At 50.9% G+C, this 21,411-nt stretch overlaps 1 protein-coding gene across 1 annotated transcript in view; it reads left to right on the top strand.

Moving 5' to 3' along the window:
• The first annotated feature begins 2,940 nt into the window (after window positions 1-2,940).
• The window catches only part of LOC140721615 (NACHT, LRR and PYD domains-containing protein 3-like), a 49,151-nt gene continuing 30,680 nt past the window's right edge, over window positions 2,941-21,411 (top strand). The window contains exon 1 of the mRNA XM_073036427.1: window positions 2,941-4,685. Within this exon, the coding sequence (XP_072892528.1) occupies window positions 2,941-4,685 (1,745 nt within the window). The remainder of the gene's footprint in view (window positions 4,686-21,411) is intronic.

Genomic DNA, 21,411 nt, shown 5'->3' with positions numbered 1-21,411 from the left:
AAATCTCCTATCAATTCAGACATGAGTGTGCTTGGCTATGCCTGTACCTCAAGTTTTACCAGTTTAGGCTATGAAAAAGAATAATAATAATGATGACTTATTTATAAAGCACCTTTCATCCAGACGATGCCGTTCAAACCGCATCACAACGGGATAAAGTGCAAACTAGAAAATAAAAGACAAAATGTGTCAGTCCTAATATACACCTCAGACTCCTGCACAGTACTGTAGTTTAAGGTGTTGAATTCTACAGTTTAGGAACATAGTCCCAAAAAAACTCAACGCTGACCTCCCAATGATCCTTTGGCCTTCTACCTTATCGTCTGCCTGCACTGCATTTTCTCGGCAACTGAAACACTGTTTCCCTGAACTATTCTGTTCCAGTTTTCCTTGTACAACCTCATTGCACCGATGTGATGTAATGATCTATTTGGATCGCATGCAGAAAAGTTTTCCATTTTACAGTGGTGCATGTCACAATAATAAACCAATTTACCGATTCGTTGTCAATAATACAGCGCCCCTTGGTTGCTTAAGATTGTTATAACCGGGGGGGGGGGGGTGACAGTGCGGATGAGCTGCCACGACCTATTAAATGCTCCCAGTGGCGAGTAGCCTCTGTCCAGCTCTTGGCCTTCACGTGCGGTTTAGCCACTAATCCCGGTGGAAGCGTTTCTTCCCACAGGAGAAAGGGCAGAGGTGGGTTACTGGTGCCTGACAACCAGTCGCTTTGGGCAGATGGGGCTCATCGGCCGTGATTGGCAGCTCACCCAGGAACAAGAAAACTCTGATCTCAAAACTCCACTGCCTTGTAACTGTAACCCCTCATGGGGAAGAGTTTGGGAGTAAACCCAGTGGGAAAAGCCTGGAGCTGGATTCCCTGAGTCAGTGTTAAATGGTATTCAACGCAGACTGGCATCTCCTGCGACACCTCTGGTGCCAAGCTGTGTCAGTCTATGTTGTTCCTTTGTGTACATCAGATGCATGGAGAGAGGGAGCTTGTTACATCGGCAGAAGCTTCCTCTCCATATCGGAGTGTGCCGGCTTGCAGGGGCAGGACATCCATGGTCGACTCTGACAGACAGAAGCCTCATTAGACAGAGCCCCATACCCCCACAGCAAGACTGATGAGTAGCAGTTGCCAAGACTTCACCACCCTCTCCCACAGACACGATGTACATCACTGAGACAGACGCTTGTGGCTTCTTCCATTAACACAGATTCCATCTTTCCACCAATCCTCCATCACTGCGATTGAAAACTACCCCTTTTCATTCCTGTCATTCCGATGGGTTATCGATCTGCAACTTCACTGTGATTCTCCCCCAGACGCTGCCCGACTTGAGTATTTCCCGCGTATTCTGCCTCTGTTTTGATGCAAGAGCAGTGGACACCTGTGACTCTCCAGTGAGCAGATTGGCCAAAATGCACAGTGTCCTGCTCTTCATAGTTCCACACCAGATCAACATTAACATCCTCTGTTAATGAGGCAAACAATGCTTTAAATATAGTGAAATGTTGTTGTAACGGGAGGTGCAGTCAGGACTGCAATAGGATATTCAAGATTCAAAAACTTTATTGTCGTTCCAACCGTACATCAGCTCTGCAGGGTAGAATGAGACAGCGTTTCCCAGGAGCAGTGCAATCATAACATTACAAACGCAACACTATATAATAAACACAACAATAAATAATAAAACACAACAGCCACATGTCGCTTTAAATCAAGTTATAAGTGTCCGGTGCAAGTTAAAAGTGTCCAAAGCAGAGTCAGGTGGAGCAGCTATTTCGCAGTCTGACTGTCTGTGGGAGGAAACTGTTTAGTAGTCTTGTGGTTTTAGTTTTGATGCTCCTGTAACGTTTGCCTGATGGCAGAAGAACAAACAGTACATGGAGAGGGTGTGAGGGTTTTTTAATGATGTACCGTGTCTTCTGGAGGCATCGACATTGAAAGAGGTCTTGGGAAAAGGTAGGGATACCCCAATAACCTTCTCTGCTCCCCTAACCACCCTCTGCAAGGCTTTTATGTCGGCAGCACTGCAGCTGGAGTACCAGGTTGTGATGCAAAAGGTCAGCACACTCTCAACCACGCCTCTGTAGAATGTAGTTAAGATGTTAGTGGGGAGTGATGCTTGTTTAAGCTTCCTCAGAAAGTGCAATCAGGGGAATGTTCACCTTCACAATAACTATTGTGTACAGTTCTGGTCACCGAATTATAGGAAAGATATCAATAAATTAGAGAGAGTGCAGAGACGATTTACTAGGATGTTACCTGGGTTTCAGCACTTAAGTTACAGAGAAAGGTTGAACAAGTTAGGTCTCTATTCATTGGAGCGTAGAAGGTTGAGGGGGGATTTGATCGAGGTATTTAAAATGTTGAGAGGGATAGATAGAGTTGACGTGAATAGACTGTTTCCATTGAGAGTAGGGGAGATTCAAACGAGAGGACATGATTTGAGAGTTAAGGGGCAAAAGTTTAAGGGAAACACGAGGGGGTATTTCTTTACTCAGAGAGTGATAGCTGTGTGGAATGAGCTTCCGGTAGAAGTAGTAGAGGCCAGTTCAGTTGTGTCATTTAAGGTAAAATTGGATAGGTATATGGACAGGAAAGGAGTGGAGGGTTATGGGCTGAGTGCGGGTAGGTGGGACTAGGTGAGATTAAGAGTTCGGCACGGACTAGGAGGGCCGGAATGGCCTGTTTCCGTGCTGTGATTGTTATATGGTTATATGGTTATAGAACCAGAACATGAGGATTGGACATTTTCAGGGACATCCAATGCTGTCAATTCCGTATCTGTGAACAGAATTTTACTTTCTGTCCTAATATCCATGGAAGCATTGAATTTATTCATGCAATCTCAAACACTGAATGCTGAAATACCGTTATAAAGTTCTTTGTCAGATGAACCATTTAACGTTTTGAATATGTTCTCTGTTCCCATGGAAGATGTTCAACAGAAACACAAGGAGACTCTGCGGGCACAAACTGAAACACTGAGAGTTAACACGATCCTGATGACGGAGAAGGTGAAGGTTTTCCAGCTGGCTGATCGATACGCTGAGCTCACGGTCATTTCTACTGTTCGAGATCGGAGACTGGTGGAACATGAGCTGCTGGCAAGAGGCAGAGACCATGAGGATTATAGAGAGGAGCAACTCCGCAGACAGCTGGAAAAAATCCGTACTGATCAGTTATTCCAGAGCAGCTTTTCCCGGAGTAAATCCAAATCTGGGAGTGCAGCAGCAGTGGCCGGAGTCCCAGGGATCGGGAAAACAACGATGGTACAAAAGATTGTTTATGACTGGGCCATGGGGAAAATATACCAACAATTCCAGTTTGTCTTCAGTTTCAAATTCCGAGATTTAAACAGTATTAACTGTCGAATAAACCTGAAGGAACTGATTCTGGATCAGTGTCCTTACTTTGGGAATATCCTGAGAGAAGTCTGGAAGAACGCAGAGGGATTACTGTTTATATTCGATGGTTTAGATGAATTCAAACACAAAATCGATTTTGCGGACATTCGGAGAGATATAGAACCCAAGCACCAGTGCCCAGATCCCGAGTGGAAGTGTGAAGTGTCTGACATTGTGTACAGTTTAATCCAGGGCAAGCTGCTCCCAGGGTGTTCAGTGTTGGTGACCACCCGCCCCACTGTGTTACATTTATTGGAAAAGGCGGAGATCAGTGTCCGGGCTGAAATCCTGGGATTTGTTCATGAGGAACGGAAGGAATATTTCATCAGACATTTTGAAGATCAGACGGTGGCGGAAGCTGTTTTCAATTATATGAAGGAGAATGAGATCCTGTACACCATGAGCTACAACCCCTCCTACTGCTGGATCCTCGCTCTGGCACTGGGCCCCTTCTTCACAAAAAGTATCAGGGACCCACAGCAAGTTCCCAAGACTATCACCCAGCTATATTCCTACTATATTTACAACATCCTGAAAAACCACGGCCGTGAGATTGAGAGACCCCGTGATGTGTTACTCAGGGTTGGTCAGATGGCCTTCAGAGGAGTGTCCGAGAACAAGATTGTGTTTACAGATGGAGACTTGATCAAGTACAATCTTCAGCCTTCCCAGTTCCTGTCCGGGTTCCTGATGGAGCTTTTGGAGAGAGAGGATTCTGCCTGGAGTGTGGTGTACACATTCCCACACCTCACCATCCAAGAGTTTGTAGCTGCAGTCGCACAATTCCTGACTATACATCCCGGGGAAATTCTGAAATTCCTCACTGATGCCCACAACACGAGAGATGGACAATTTGAGGTATTCCTCCGTTTTGTTGCTGGTCTCTCCAACCCAATAACAGCTCGGGGCCTGGTGGAGTTTCTGGGTCCATTTCCTAATGAAACAACCTGCCGGGTGATTGACTGGGTGAAGGAGGAGGTTAAACGCAAGAGTGGAAACACAGGGAGTGAAGCTGGTAAAAGGAGGCTCCTGAACACATTGCACTACCTGTTTGAGTCTCAGAATCGTGGACTGGCTCAGGCCACACTGGGATCTGTGAAAACACTTTCATTCAGTGGAATGACACTGACTCCGATTGACTGCGCGGTCCTGTCTCATGCCATCGGACTCTGTGATACAATAAAACACCTCGACCTGGGGAACTGCCACATTCAGTGTGAAGGAATCCAGCGGCTGGGACCCGGGCTGCACAAGTGCCAGGAGTTGAGGTAACTTGATTTATCTCTCACTCGGAACTGTGAAACTGTTCTATTGTGTCATGTCATTTCAATGCAAAAGGGATTTGGGTTAAACTGTGATAAATCAGATTGTGATGAATTGTGACAAATGCCCAGGGGATCGGTCAGTAATTCCCCAAGGATGGGAGGGTTCTGTGGTTCCTTGTGAAGGGATGTTGGAGGCTTCATCAGATCAGTGAACAACGACCATTGGTTTAATGGTAGTAAATCACAGGAATAGCCGTGTTTCCTGCTGCCTGTGACACGTCCATTGACAATGTTCCTTCTCACTGTTACTGACACCCAGACCAACACTGACTGTAGGAGGTAGGTCAGAGATTCACACCCCCTTCCCGGTGAGGGACAAGAGACCGTCTGCCGACTGTCCCAGTGAAAATGAAAGAAATACCATTGTGAGATTGTGTTTGCCTGCCCTTGATAGTGTGTGACTTTGCTCACTACCAGATACACAGAGAGCGAGGCCGCATCTCCTCTGGGTCTCTGTTCAGACCCGACACACACGTACAAAAATTTTCTGCATCCTCTCGTCTTGTAGGATTATCGTTTACCCTTGGAATCCTCCTGTGGGACTTTTTATCCCAATAGGGATCTCGTCCCCATCCCCATTCCTCCTGTGGGCTCTCTATTACCCTTTCCTCATCCTCCAGTGGAATGTCCTTTCCCCACCCCCCTTCCTGCGGGATCTTTCTTCCCCATCCCACTTCCTCCTATGGTATCCCTTCCCAACCCCCCTTCCTCCTGTCAGATCTCTTTTCCCCATCCCCCATCCGCCTATGGGATCTCTCTTCGCAAACCCCCTTCATCCTGTGGGATCTCACTTCCCCATCCCCCTCCCTCCTGTTGGATCTCTCTTCTCCATTCCCCCTCCTCCTGTAGGTTCTCTCTTCCCCATTCCCTTCCCTCCAGTGGTATCCCTTCCCATTCCCCTTTCATGCTGTGGGATCTATCTTCCCCATCCCCCGACCTCCTGTAGGATCTCTACCCCATCAGCCTCCCTCCTGTGGGATCTCTCCTCCCCATTCCCCTTCCTCCAGTTGGATCTCTCTACCGCATCCCCCTTCCTCCTGTGGGATCTCTCTCACCCATCCCCCTTCTTCCTGTGGGAACTGACCTCCCCATATTCATAGAATCGTAAAATCATATAACACTACAGCACAGAAAACAAGCCATTCGGCCCTTCTGCTCTGTGCCAAAACTTTATTCCGCTAGTCCCATTGACCTGCACCCAGTCCATAGCCCTCCAGACCTCTCCCATCCATGCATCTATCAGATTTATTCATAAAACTTAAGAGTGTGTCCGCATTTTCCACATCAGATGGCAGCTCGTTCCACACTCTCACAACTCTCTGAGTGAGGACCTTCCCCCTAAACCTTTCCCCTTTCACCCTGAAGCAAAGTCCTTTTGTAATTTATCTCTCCTAATCCGTGTGGAAAGAGCCCATTCGCATCTACCCTGTCTATACCCCTCGTAATTGTGTAAAATTCTATCAAATCTCCCCTCATTCTTCTGCGCTCCAAGGAATAAAGTCCTAACCTGTTCAATCTTTCCTTGTAACTCAACTCCTGAAGAGCCGGCAACATCCTCGCACATCTTTTCTGCACACTTTCAGTCTTACTGATATCCGTCCTATAGTTCAGTGACCAGAACTGCACACAATACTCCAAATTTGGCCTCACCAATGTCTTATACAACCTCACCATCACATTCCAACTCCTATACTCAACTTTGATTTATGAATGCCAGGATGCCAAAAGCCTTCTTTACAACCCTGTCTCCCTGTGACTCCACTTTCAGGGAATTATGTATCCGAACTCCCAGATCCCTTTCTTCCTGCGCACTCCTCAGTGTCCTACCATTTACTGTGTATGTCTTACCTTGATTTGTCCTTACAAAATGCAACACCTCACACTTGTCTGCATTAAATTCCATCTGCCATTTTCTGGCCCATGTTGCCAGTTGGTCCAGATCCCTCTGCAAGCTTTGAAAGCCTTCCTCGCTGTCCACAACGCCTCCTATCTTAGTGTCATCAGCAAACTTGCTGATCCAATTCATCACACTATCATCTAGATCATTGATATAGACAACAAACAACAATGGTCCCAGCACAGATACCTGAGACACACCACTAGTCACAGGCCTCCAGTCTGAGAAGCAATGATCCACTACCACTCTCTGTCTTCTCACACACAGCCAATTTCGAATCCAATCTACAACCTCTCCATGGATACCTACTGTCTGAACCTTCTGAACTAACCTCTCAAGTGGGACCTTGTCAAAAGCCTTACTAAAGTTCATGTAGACAACATCCACAGCCTTTCCTTCATGTGCATTCTTGGTAACTTCCTCGAAAAACACTACAGGATTCATTAAACACGATCTGCCATGAACAAAGCCATGCTGACTATCTTTAATCAGCCCTTGGATGTCCAAATCCTTGTATATCCGATCTCTGAGAACACCTTCCAATAATTTACCTAATACCGATGTCAGGCTCACTGGCCTTAACTGCCTGGTGCACTTTTGGAGCCTTTTTCAAACAACGGAACAACATGAGCTACCCTCCAATCCTCCGGCACGGCACTTGTGGCGAAGGACATTTTAAATATTTCGGCCAGGACCCCTGCAATTTCTACACTAGTCTCTCTCAAGGTCCGAGAAAATATCATGTCAGGCCTGGGGGATTTATTTACCTTTATTTGCTGTAAGGCTGTAAACACCTCCTCCTCTTTGATCTCTATATGTTCCATAAAACATAGAATAGTACAGCACATTACAGGCCCTTCGGCCCACAATTTTGTGCCGACCCTCAAACCCTGCCTGCCATATAACCCCCCACCTTAAATTCCTCCATATGCCTGTCTAGTATTCTCCTAAACTTCACTAGTGTATCTGCCTCCAACACTGACTCAGGCAGTGCATTCCACGCAGAAACCACTCTCTGAGTGAAAAACCTTCCTCTAATATCCCCCTTGAACTTCCCTCCCCTTACTTTAAAGCCATGTCCTCTTGTACTGAGCAGTGGTGCTCTGGGGAAGAGGCGCTGGCTGTCCACTCTGTCTATTCCTCTTAATATCTTGTACAACTCTATCATGTCCTCGGAGTCCTGCCATGTGCAGAAGTTCGCTGATGACACGGCCATAGTGGGGTGTGTCAGGAATAGACAGGAGGAAGAGTATAGGAAACTGATACAGGACTTTGTGATATGGTGCAACTCAAACTACCTGCGTCTCAATATCACCAAGACCAAGGAGATGGTGGTGGACTTTAGGAGATCTAGGCCTCATATGGAGCCAGTGATCATTAATGGAGAATGTGTGGAGCAGGTTAAGACCTACAAGTATCTGGGAGTACAGTTAGACGAGAAGCTAGACTGGACTGCCAACACAGATGCCTTGTGCAGGAAGGCACAGAGTCGACTGTACTTCCTTAGAAGGTTGGCGTCATTCAATGCCTGTAGTGAGATGCTGAAGATGTTCTATAGGTAGTTGTGGAGAGCGCCCTCTTCTTTGTGGTGGCGTGTTGGGGAGGCAGCATTAAGAAGAGGGACGCCTCACGTCTTAATAAGCTGGTAAGGAAGGCGGGCTCTGTCGTGGGCAAAGTACTGGAGAGTATAACATCGGTAGCTGAGCGAAGGGCGCTGAGTAGGCTACGGTCAATTATGGAAAACCCTGAACATCCTCTACATAGCACCATCCAGAGACAGAGAAGCAGTTTCAGCGACAGGTTGCTATCGATGCAATGCTCCTCAGACAGGATGAAGAGATCAATACTCCCCAATGCCATTCGGCTTTACAATTCAACCGCCAGGAGTAAGATATGTTAAAGTGCCGGGGTTAGGACTCAATGTATTAAGTAAACTACTTAAGAACTTTTTAAAAGCTATTATTAATGCTTTTTGAGAGAGTGATTTAGATGCATATCATATTTTTACTGAGTTAAGTATTGTATGTAATTAGTTTTGCCACAACAAGTGTACGGGACATTGGGAAACAATGTTGAATTTCCCCATGGGGATGAATAAAGTATCTATCTATCTATCTATCTATCTATCTATCTATCTATCTCCCTTAATATCAACATGCTCCAGAACATCAACCTCACTCATATTGTCCTCGCCATCATCAAGTTCCCTCTCATTGGTGAATACTGAAGAGAAGTATTCATTGAGGACCTCACTCACTTCCACAGCCTCCAGGCTCATCTTCCCACTTTTATCTCTAATCGGTCCTACAATCATTCCTGTCATCCTATTGTTCTTCACATAATTGAAGAATGCCTTGGGGTTTTCCTTTACCCTACTCGCCAAGGCCTTCTCATGCCCCCTTCTTGCTCTTCTCAGCCCCTTCTTAAGCTCCTTTCTTACTACCCTATATTCCTCAATAGACCCATCTGATCCTTGCTTCCTAAACCTCGTGTACGCTGCCTTCTTCCCCCTGACTAGATTTTCCACTTCACTTGTCACCCATGGTTCCTTCTCCCTACCATTCTTTATCTTCCTCAGCGGGACAAATTAATCCCTAACATCCTACAAGAGATCCTTAAACATCGACCACATGTCCATAGTACATTTCCCTGCAAAAACATCATCCCAATTCACACCCGCAAGTTCTAGCCTTATAGCCGCATAATTTGCCCTTCCCCAATTAAAAATTTTCCTGTCCTTTCTGATTCTATCCTTTTTCATGATAATGCTAAAGGTCAGGGAGTGGTGATCACTGTCCCCCAGATGCTCACCCACTGAGAGATCTGTGATTGACCCGGTTCCTTACCTAATACTAGATCTAGTATGGCATTCCCCCTCGTCGGCCTGTCAACATACTGTAACAGGAATCCATCCTGGACACACTTAACAAATTCTGCCCCATTTAAACCCTTGGAACTAATCAAGTGCCAATCAATATTAGGGAAGTTAAAGTCACCCATGATAACAACCCTGTTATTTCTGCATCTTTCCAAAATCTGCCTCCCAATCTGCTCCTCGGTATCTCTGCTGCTACCAGGGAGCCTATAGAATACCCCGGTAGAGTAATTGCTCCCTTCCTGTTCCTGACTTCCACCCATACTGACTCAAAAGAGGATCCTGCTACATTACCCACCATTTCTGTAGCTGTAATAGTATCCCTGACCAGTAATGCCACCCCTCCTCCCCTTCTCCCCCCTCTCTATCCCTTTGAAAGAACTGAAATCCAGGAATATTGAGAATCCATTCCTGTCCTGGTACCAGCCAAGTCTCCGTATTGGCCACTACATCATAATTCCATGTATGTATCCAAGCTCTCAGTTCATCACCTTTGTTCCTGATGCTTCTTGCATTGAAGTACACGCACTTTAGCCCTTCTACCTTACTGCCTTTATAACCTTTATTCTGCTGCTCTTTCCTCAAAGCCTCTCTATGTGTCAGATCTGGCTTTACTCCATGCACTTCTTTCACTGCTCTATCGCTCTGGGTCCCATCCCCCTTACAAATTAGTTTAAACCCTCCCGAACCATGCTAGCAAACCTACCAGCAAGGATATTGCTCCCCCTCGAGTTCAGGTGCAACCCATCCAATCTGTACAGGTCCCACCTTCCCCAGAAGAGATCCCAATGATCCAAAAATCTTAAACCCTGCCCCTTGCACCAACTCCTCAGCCACGCATTCAACTGCCATCTCCTCCAATTCTTACCATCACGATCACGTAGCACTGGCAGCAATCCTGAGAACGCCACCCTTGAGGGCCTGTTCTTCAGCCTTCTGCCTAGTTCCCGAAACTCACCCTTCAGGACCTCATCCCTCTTCCTGTCTGTGTCGTTGGTTCCAACATGTATCACGACTTCTGGTTGCTTTCCCTCTCGTACCAGGATGTCATGCACCCGGTCAGAGACATCCCGGACCCTGGCACCCGGGAGGCAACAAACCTTGCGGGTTTCCTTCTCACGTCCACAAAATCTCCTGTCTGCTCCCCTGACTATAGAGTCTCCAATGACGACAGCTCTCCTCCTCTCCGTCCCACCCTTCTGCATCACAGGGTCAGACTCAGTGACAGAGGCCCTGCCACCGTGGCTCACACCTGGTCGGTCGTCCTCACCAACAGCATCCAGCACGGTAAACATTATTCAGGGGAATGGCTACAGGGGTGCTCTGCACCTCCTGTCTACTTTCCTTCGCTTTCCCCCCTCGGACTGTCAACCAACGACCTGCTTCTTGCAGCCTAGGTGTGACTATCTCCCTGTAGCTCTCATCTATGTCTGCCTCATTCTCCCTTATGAGTCGAAGGTCATCCAGCTGCTGCTCCAGATTCCTCACACGGTCTTCCAGATCGCCCAGCCGCAAGCACTTCTGGCACATGTGACTCTGTGGGAGAGGGGAGCTCCACCAAGACTGCCACATCTCACAGGAGAGGCACATCACCGTCTCAGGAGGCATTGTAAAGGCCTGTCAAAGCCTCTAATCTCCACTCACTCACTGGCCGCTTTCCACAGGCGGCTCAGCTTGAGCTACCCCTCTATTTATTTGTTTGAGCTTTTCAAACTGCTTGGTCAATCAGCTGCTTTCTGCTGAGTCTGAGCTATTCAAATCATGGTTGTCTTGATTTGCACAGTCCAACTGCCAAAACTGCCAGAATCTCTCGAGTCAAAGCCTCAAATTTCCACTCCTTCACTGGCCCACTCACTCACTGGCCGCGTTCCATGACACTACTGTTTGTTTCCTTTAATTTCATATCCGCTATGCCAGTTTCCTGAGTAGGCATTAACACAAAAAAACTGTTTAAGATCTTCCCCATCTCGTGATGCTCCACACATAGACCACATAGACAACCACTCTGATCTTCTAGGGGACCAATTTTGTCCTTTACTGTCCTTTTACTCTTAATATACTCGTAGAAACCCTTCCGGTTTACCTTCACATGATCTGCCAACACAACCTCATGTCTCCTTTTTGCCTTCCTGATTTCCTTCTTTAGTATTCCCTTACATTCTCTATACTCTTCAAGTATCTCATTTGTTCCTTGTTGCCTGTACCTGCTAAACACCTACTTAACCAGATCGCCAATATCCCTTGAACAACAAGGTTCCCTATCCCTGTTAACTTTGACTTTAATCCTGGCAGGAACATGCAAACTCCGGATGTAAGCGCAGTTCAGTAACTCCACTTACTGAATACATCACTGCCAGAAAACAACTTATCCCAATCCACTCTTCCCAGATCCTCTCTCATTTCCACAAAATTGGCCCTTCTCCAATTCAGAACCTTAACTGGTGGACCAGTCCTATCCTTATCCATAATTATCTTGAAACTAATGACAATATGGTCACTGGACCCAAAATGTTCGCTTACACATACTTCTGTCACCTGACCTGTCTGATTCCGTAATAGATCAGGTACTGCACCCTCTCTCGTTAGTACCTCAATATATTGATTTAGAAAACGTTCCTGAACACATTTGACAAACTCCACGCCATCTAACCATTTCACAGAGTGGGAGTCCAGGTCAATATGTGGGAAGTTAAAATCCCCTACGATTACAACTTTCTGTTTCTGTGCTAACTCTCTACAGATTTGCTCCCCCAATTCTCTCTGCCTATTGGGCGGTCTATAATACAACCCTATTCGTGTGGTCACACTTTTCCCGTTCCTCATTTCCATCCATACGGCTTCTATAAACGAGCCCTCCGGGCTGTCCCGTATACACACAGCTGTGAGATTCTCCCTGACCAGTAATGCCACTCCTCCCCCTTTCATCTCTCCCCCACTATCAAGTCTGAAATGTCTCTTCACCATCCCCCTTCCTCCTGCGGGAAATCTTTTTCCCATCCCCCTTCCTACTGTGGGATCTCTCTTCCCCATCCCTTCCTCCTGTGGGATCTCCCTTCCCAATCCCTTTCCTCCTGTGGAATCGCTCTTCACCATCCCCATTCCTCATGTGGGATCTCTCTTCTCCATCCCCTTTCCTCATGTGGGATCTCTCTCCCCCATCCCCCTTCCTCCTGTGGGATCACTCTACCCATCCGCCTTCCTCTTGTGGGATCTCTATTCTCCATCACTTTCCTCCTGTGGGATCCCTCTCCCCATCCCCCTTCCTCCTGTGGGATCCCTCTCCCCCATCCCCCTTCCTCCTGTGGGATATCTCTTCCTCATCCCCCTTCATCCAGTGGGATCTCTCTACCCCATCCCCGTTCCTCTTGTGAGAGCTCTCTTCCCCATTCTCCCTTCCTCCTGTGGGATCTCTCTTCTGCATTCCCCCTTCCTCCTGTGGGATCTCCCTTGCCCATCCCCCTACCTCCTGTGGGATCTCTCTTCCCCATCCCCCTTCCACTTGTGGGATCTCTCTTCCCTATTCCCCCTTCCTCCTGTGGGATCTCTCATCCTCATCACCCTTCCTCCTGTGGGATCTCTCTTCCCCATCCCCCTTCCTCTTGTGGGATCTCTCTTCCCCATCCCCCTTCCGCCTGTGGGAACTCTCTTCTTCATCCCCCTTCCTCCGGTGGGATCTCTCTTCCCCATCCCCCTTCCTCTTCTGGGATCTCTCTTCCCCATTCCCCCTTCCTCCTGTGGGATCTCTCTTTCCCATTCCTTCCTCCTGTGGGATCTCTCTCCCCCATCCCCCTTCCTCCTGTGGGATCTCTCTTCCCCATTCCCCCTTCCTCCTGTGGGATCTTTCTTCCCCATCCCTTCCTCCTGTGGGATCTCTCTCCCCCATCCCCCATCCTCCTGTGGGATCTCTCTTCCCCATCCTCCTTCCTCCTGTGGGACCTCTCTTCCTCATCCCCCTTCCTCCTGTGGGATCTCTCTTCCCCATCACTCTTCTTCTTGTGGGATCTCTCTTCCCCATCCCCCATCCTCCTGTGGGATCTCTCTTCCTCATCCCCCTTACTCCTGTGGGATCTCTCTTCCCCATCCCTTCCTCCAGTGGAATTCCTCTTCAACACCCCTTCCTCCTGTCGCATCTCCTTACCCCTTTCCTTTCCTGCTGTGGGATCTCTCTCCCCCATCCGCTTCGTCTTGTGGGATCTCTCTTCCCCATTCCCCCTTCCTCCTGTGGAATCTCCCTTGCCCATCCCCCTACCTCCTGTGGGATCTCTCTTCCCCATCCCTTACCTCCTGTGGAATCGCTCCTCTCCATCACCCTTCCTCATGTGGGATCTCTCTTTTCCATAACCCTTCCTCATGTGGGATCTCTCTCCCCCATCCCCGTTCCTCCCGTGGGATCCCTCTCCCCCATCCCACTTCCTCTTGTGGGATCTCTCTTACCCATCCCTTCCTCCTGTGGGATCTCTCTTGCCCATCCTTTCTTCCTGTGGGATCTCTCTTCCCCATCCCCCTTCCTCCCGTGGGATCTATCTTCCTCATCCCCCTTCCTCCTGTGGGATCTCTCTTCCCTATTCCCCCTTCCTCCTGTGGGATCTCTCTTGCCCATCCCTTACTCCTGTGGGATCTCTCTCCCACATTCCCGTTCCTCCTGTGGGATCTCTCTTCCCCATCCTCCTTCCTCTTGTGGGATCACTCTTCACCATTCCCCCTTCCTCCTGTGGGATCTCTCTTCCCCATCCCTTCCTCCTGTGGGATCTCTCTACCCCATCCCTTCCTCTTGTGGGATCTCTCTTCCCCATTCCCCTTCTTCTTGTGGGATTTCTCTTCCCCATTTCCCCTTCCTCCTGTGGGATCTCTCTTCCTCATCCCTTTCCTCTGATGGGATCTCTCTTCCCCATCCCCCTTCCTCTTGTGGGAACTCTCTTCCCCATCCCCCTTCCTCCTGTGGGATCTCTCTTCTTCAACCCCCTTCCTCTTGTGGGATCTCTCTTCCCCATTCCCCCTTCCTCCTGTGGGATCTCCCTTCCCCATCCCCCTTCCTCCTGTGGGATCCCCATTCCCACTTCCTCCTGTGGGATCTCTCTTCCCAATTCCCCCCCATCCTGTGGTATCTCTCTCCCCCATCCCCCGTCCTCCTATGGGATCTCTCTTCCCCATCCCCCTTCGTCTTGTGGGATCTCTCTTCCCCATCCCTTCCTCCTGATGGATCTCTCTCCCCCATCCCCCCTCCTCCTGTGGGATCTCTCTTCCCCATCCCCCTTCCTCTTGTGGGATCTCTCTTTCCCATTCCCCCTTACTCCAGCGGGATCTCTCTTCCTCATCCCCCTTCCTCCTGTGGGATCTCTCCCCCATTCCCCCCTGTGGGATCGCTATTCCCCATTCCCCTTCCTCTTGTGGGATCTCTCTTCCCCATTCCCCCTTCCTCCTGTGGGATCTCTCTCCCCCATCCCCGTTCCTCTTGTGGGATCTCTCTTTCCCATTCCCCCTTCCTCCAGCGGGATCTCTCTTCCTCATCCCCCTTCCTCCTGTGGATTCTCTCCTCCCCATCTCCCTTCCTCTTGTGGGACCTCTCTTCCCAATTCCCCTTCCTCCAGTGGGATCTCTCTTCCACATCCCCCTTCCTCCTGTGGGATCTCACTTCCCCATCCCCCTCCCTCTTGTGGGATCTCTCTTCCCCATTCCCCCTTCCTCCTGTGGTATCTCTCTTCGCCATCCCTCTTCCTCCTGTGGGATCTCTCTTCCCCATTCCCCCTTCCTCCTGTGGGATCATTCTTCCCCATCACCCTTCCTCTTGTGGGATCTCTCTTCCCCATTCCTTCCTCCTGTGGGATCTCTCTCCCCCATCCCCCTTCCTCCTGTGGGATCTCTCTTCCCCATCCCCCTTCCTCTTGTGGGATATTTCTTCCCCATTCCCCCTTACTCCTGTGGGAACTCTCGTCCCCATCCCTCTTCCTCCTGTGGGATCTCTCTTCCCCATTCCCCCTTCCTCCTGTGGGATATCTCTTCCCCATCCCCCTTCCTCTTGTGGGATCTCTCTTCCCCATTCCTTCCTCCTGTGGGATCTCTCTCCCCCATCCCCCATCCTCCTGTGGGATTTCTCTTCCCCATCCCCCTTCCTCTTGTGGGATCTCTCTTCCCATTCCTCCTTCCTCCTGTGGGATCTCTCTTCCTCATCCCCCTACCTCCTGTGGGATCTCTCCCCAATTCCCCCCTGTGGGATCTCTCTTCCCCATTCCCCTTCCTCTTGTGGGATCTCTCTTCCCCATTCCCCCTTCCTCCTGTGGGATCTCTCTTGCCCATCCCTTACACCTGTGGGATCTCAATCCCCCATTCCCGTTCCTCCTGTGGGATCTCTCTTCCCCATCCTCCTTACTCTTGTGGGATCACTCATCACCATTCCCCCTTCCTCCTGTGGGATCTCTCTTCCCCATCCCTTCCTCCTGTGGGATCTCTCTACCCCATCCCTTCCTCCTGTGGGATGTCTCTTGCCCATCCCTTCCTCATGTGGCATCTCTCTCACCCATCCCCCTTCCTCCTGTGGGATCTCACTTCCCCATTCCCCCTTTCTCCTGTGGGATCTCTCTTCCCCATCCCTCTTCCTCCTGTGGGATCTCTCTTCCCCATTCCCCCTACCTCCTGTGGGATCTCTCTTCCCCATCCCCCTTCCTCTTGTGGGATCTCTCTTCCCCATCCCCCTTCCTCTTGTGGGATCTCACTTCCCCATTCCCCCTTCCTCCTGTGGGATCTCTCGTCCCGATCCCTCTTCCTACTGTGGGATCTCTCTTCCCCATTTGCCCTTCCTCCTGTGGGATCTCCCTTCCCCATCCCCCTTCCTCTTGTGGGATCTCTCTTCCCCATTCCTTCCTCCTGTGGGATCTCTCTTCCCCATCCCCCTTCCTCATGTGGGATCTCTCTGCGCTATTCCCCCTTCCTCCTGTGGGATCTCTCTTCCTCATCACCCTTCCTCCTGTGGGATCTCTCTTTCCCATCACCTTCCTCCTGTGGGATCTCTCTTCCCCATCCCACTTCCGCTTGTGGGATCTCTCTTCTTCATCCCCCTTCCTCCTGTGGGATCTCTCTTCCCCATCCCTCTTCCTCCTGTGGGATCTCTCTTCCCCATTCCTTCCTCCTGTGGGATCTCTCTCCCCCATCCCCCATCCTCCTGTGTGATCTCTCTTCCCCATCCCCCTTCCTCTTGTGGGATCTCTCTTCCCATTCCTCCTTCCTCCTGTAGGATCTCTCTTCCTCATCCCCCTTCCTCCTGTGGGATCTCTCTTCCCCATTCCCCCCTGTGGGATCTCTCTTCCCCATTCCCCTTCCTCTTGTGGGATCTCTCTTCCCCATTCCCCCTTCCTCCTGTGGGATCTCTCTTGCCCATCCCTTACTCCTGTGGGATCTCTCTCCACCATTCCCGTTCCTCCTGTGGGATCTCTCTTCCCCATCCTCCTTCCTCTTGTGGGATCACACTTCACCATTCCCCCTTCCTCCTGTGGGATCTCTCTTCCTCATCCCTTCCTCCTGTGGGATCTCTCTACCCTATCCCTTCCTCTTGTGGGATCTATCTTCCCCATTCCCCTTCTTCTTGTGGGATCTCTCTTCCCCATTTCCCCTTCCTCCTGTGGGATCTCTCTTCCTCATCCCCCTTCCTCTTGTGGGATCTCTCTTCCCCATCCCCCTTCCTCTTGTGGGAACTCTCTTCCCCATCCCCCTTCCTCCTGTGGGATCTCTCTTCCTCAACCCGCTTCCCCCTGTGGGATCTCTCTTCTTCAACCCCCTTCCTCTTGTGGGATCTCTCTTCCCCATTCCCCCTTCCTCCTGTGGGATCTCCCTTCCCCATCCCCCTTCCTCCTGTGGGATCCCCATTCCCCCTTCCTCCTGTGTGTTCTCTCTTCCCAATTCCACCCCTCCTGTGGGATCTCTCTCCCCCATCCCCCTTCCTCCTATGGGATCTCCCTTCCCCATCCCCCTTCGTCTTGTGGGATCTCTCTTCCCCATCCCTTCCTCCTGAGGGATCTCTCTCCCCCATCCCCCCTCCTCCTGTGGGATCTCTCTTCCTCATCCCCCTTCCTCTTGTGGGATCTCTCTTTCCCATTCCCCCTTCCTCCAGCGGGATCTCTCTTCCTCATCCCCCTTCCTCCTGTGGGATCTCTCCCCCATTCCCCCCTGTGGGATCTCTCTTCCCCATCCCCCTTCCTCTTGTGGGATCTCACTTCCCCATTCCCCCTTCCTCCTGTGGGATCTCTCGTCCCGATCCCTCTTCCTACTGTGGGATCTCTCTTCCCCATTTGCCTTTCCTCCTGTGGGATCTCTCTTCCCCATCCCCCTTCCTCTTGTGGGATCTCTCTTCCCCATTCCTTCCTCCTGTGGGATCTCTCTTCCCCATCCCCCGTCCTCATGTGGGATCTCTCTGCCCTATTCCCCCTTCCTCCTGTGGGATCTCTCTTCCTCATCACCCTTCCTCCTGTGGGATCTCTCTTTCCCATCACCTTCCTCTTGTGGGATCTCTCTTCCCCATCCCACATCCGCTTGTGGGATCTCTCTTCTTCATCCCCCTTCCTCCTGTGGGATCTCTCTTCCCCATCCCCCTTCCTCCTGTGGGATCTCTCTTCCCCATTCCTTCCTCCTGTGGGATCTCTCTCCCCCATCCCCCATCCTCCTGTGTGATCTCTCTTCCCCATCCCCCTTCCTCTTGTGGGATCTCTCTTCCCATTCCTCCTTCCTCCTGTAGGATCTCTCTTCCTCATCCCCCTTCCTCCTGTGGAATCTCTCTTCCCCATCCCTCTTCCTGTTGTGGGAACTCTCTTCCCCATTCCCCCTTCCTCCTGTGGGATCTCTGCCCCATTCCCCCCTGTGGGACCTCTCTTCCCCATCCCCCTTCCTCTTGTGGGATCTCACTTCCCCATTCCCCCTTTCTCCTGTGGGATCTCTCTTCCCCATCCCTCTTCCTCCTGTGGGATCTCTCTTCCCCATTCCCCCTACCTCCTGTGCGATCTCTCTTCCCCATCCCCCTTCCTCTTGTGGGATCTCTCTTCCCCATCCCCCTTCCTCTTGTGGGATCTCACTTCCCCATTCCCCCTTCCTCCTGTGGGATCTCTCGTCCCGATCCCTCTTCCTACTGTGGGATCTCTCTTCCCCATTTGCCCTTCCTCCTGTGGGATCTCCCTTCCCCATCCCCCTTCCTCTTGTGGGATCTCTCTTCCCCATTCCTTCCTCCTGTGGGATCTCTCTTCCCCATCCCCCTTCCTCATGTGGGATCTCTCTGCCCTATTCCCCCTTCCTCCTGTGGGATCTCTCTTTCCCATCACCTTCCTCTTGTGGGATCTCTCTTCCCCATCCCACTTCCGCTTGTGGGATCTCTCTTCTTCATCCCCCTTCCTCCTGTGGGATCTCTCTTCCCCATCCCCCTTCCTCCTGTGGGATCTCTCTTCCCCATTCCTTCCTCCTGTGGGATCTCTCTCCCCCATCCCCCATCCTCCTGTGTGATCTCTCTTCCCCATCCCCCTTCCTCTTGTGGGATCTCTCTTCCCATTCCTCCTTCCTCCTGTAGGATCTCTCTTCCTCATCCCCCTTCCTCTTGTGGGATCTCTCTTCCCCATTAGCCCTTCCTCCTGTGGGATCTCTCTTCCCCATCCTCCTTCCTCTTGTGGGATCTCTCTTTCCCATTCCCCCTTCCTCCAGCGGGATCTCTCTTCCTCATCCCCCTTCCTCCTGTGGGATCTCTCCCCCATTCCCCCCTGTGGGATCTCTCTTCCCCATCCCCCTTCCTCTTGTGGGATCTCACTTCCCCATTCCCCCTTCCTCCTGTGGGATCTCTCGTCCCGATCCCTCTTCCTACTGTGGGATCTCTCTTCCCCATTTGCCTTTCCTCCTGTGGGATCTCTCTTCCCCATCCCCCTTCCTCTTGTGGGATCTCTCTTCCCCATTCCTTCCTCCTGTGGGATCTCTCTTCCCCATCCCCCTTCCTCATGTGGGATCTCTCTGCCCTATTCCCCCTTCCTCCTGTGGGATCTCTCTTCCTCATCACCCTTCCTCCTGTGGGATCTCTCTTTCCCATCACCTTCCTCTTGTGGGATCTCTCTTCCCCATCCCACATCCGCTTGTGGGATCTCTCTTCTTCATCCCCCTTCCTCCTGTGGGATCTCTCTTCCCCATCCCCCTTCCTCCTGTGGGATCTCTCTTCCCCATTCCTTCCTCCTGTGGGATCTCTCTCCCCCATCCCCCATCCTCCTGTGTGATCTCTCTTCCCCATCCCCCTTCCTCTTGTGGGATCTCTCTTCCTATTCCTCCTTCCTCCTGTAGGATCTCTCTTCCTCATCCCCCTTCCTCCTGTGGAATCTCTCTTCCCCATCCCTCTTCCTGTTGTTGGAACTCTCTTCCCCATTCCCCCTTCCTCCTGTGGGATCTCTGCCCCATTCCCCCCTGTGGGACCTCTCTTCCCCATCCCCCTTCCTCTTGTGGGATCTCACTTCCCCATTCCCCCTTTCTCCTGTGGGATCTCTCTTCCCCATCCCTCTTCCTCCTGTGGGATCTCTCTTCCCCATTCCCCCTACCTCCTGTGCGATCTCTCTTCCCCATCCCCCTTCCTCTTGTGGGATCTCTCTTCCCCATCCCCCTTCCTCCTGTGGGATCTCTCGTCCCGATCCCTCTTCCTACTGTGGGATCTCTCTTCCCCATTTGCCCTTCCTCCTGTGGGATCTCCCTTCCCCATCCCCCTTCCTCTTGTGGGATCTCTCTTCCCCATTCCTTCCTCCTGTGGGATCTCTCTTCCCCATCCCCCTTCCTCATGTGGGATCTCTCTGCCCTATTCCCCCTTCCTCCTGTGGGATCTCTCTTTCCCATCACCTTCCTCTTGTGGGATCTCTCTTCCCCATCCCACTTCCGCTTGTGGGATCTCTCTTCTTCATCCACCTTCTTCCTGTGGGATCTCTCTTCCCCATCCCCCTTCCTCCTGTGGGATCTCTCTTCCCCATTCCTTCCTCCTGTGGGATCTCTCTCCCCCATCCCCCATCCTCCTGTGTGATCTCTCTTCCCCATCCCCCTTCCTCTTGTGGGATCTCGCTTCCCATTCCTCCTTCCTCCTGTAGGATCTCTCTTCCTCATCCCCCTTCCTCTTGTGGGATCTCTCTTCCCCATTAGCCCTTCCTCCTGTGGGATCTCTCTTGCCCATCCCTTACTCCTGTGGGATCTCTCTCCCCCATTCCCGTTCCTCCTGTGGGATCTCTCTTCCCCATCCTCCTTCCTCTTGTGGGATCACACTTCACCATTCCCCCTTCCTCCTGTGGGATCTCTCTTCCTCATCCCTTCCTCCTGTGGGATCTCTCTACCCCATCCCTTCCTCTTGTGGGATCTATCTTCCCCATTCCCCTTCTTCTTGTGGGATCTCTCTTCCCCATTTCCCCTTCCTCCTGTGGGATCTCTCTTCCCCATCCCTTCCACCTGTGGGATCTCTCTACCCCATCCCTTCCTCTTGTGGGATCTATCATCCCCATTCCCCTTCTTCTTGTGGGATCTCTCTTCCCCATTTCCCCTTCCTCCTGTGGGATCTCTCTTCCTCATCCCCCTTCCTCTTGTGGGATCTCTCTTCCCCATCCCCCTTCCTCTTGTGGGAACTCTCTTCCCCATCCCCCTTCCTCCTCTGGGATCTCTCTTCCTCAACCCGCTTCCCCCTGTGGGATCTCTCTTCTTCAACCCCCTTCCTCTTGTGGGATCTCTTTTCCCCATTCCCCCTTCCTCCTGTGGGATCTCCCTTCCCCATCCCCCTTCCTCCTGTGGGATCCCCATTCCCCCTTCCTCCTGTGTGTTCTCTCTTCCCAATTCCACCCCTCCTGTGGGATCTCTCTCCCCCATCCCCCTTCCTCCTATGGGATCTCTCTTCCCCATCCCCCTTCGTCTTGTAAGATCTC

The sequence above is a fragment of the Hemitrygon akajei genome, unplaced genomic scaffold, assembly GCF_048418815.1.
Source record: "Hemitrygon akajei unplaced genomic scaffold, sHemAka1.3 Scf000058, whole genome shotgun sequence".
Lineage (NCBI taxonomy): Eukaryota > Metazoa > Chordata > Chondrichthyes > Myliobatiformes > Dasyatidae > Hemitrygon > Hemitrygon akajei.
This window is presented reverse-complemented; position numbering and strand designations above follow the sequence as displayed.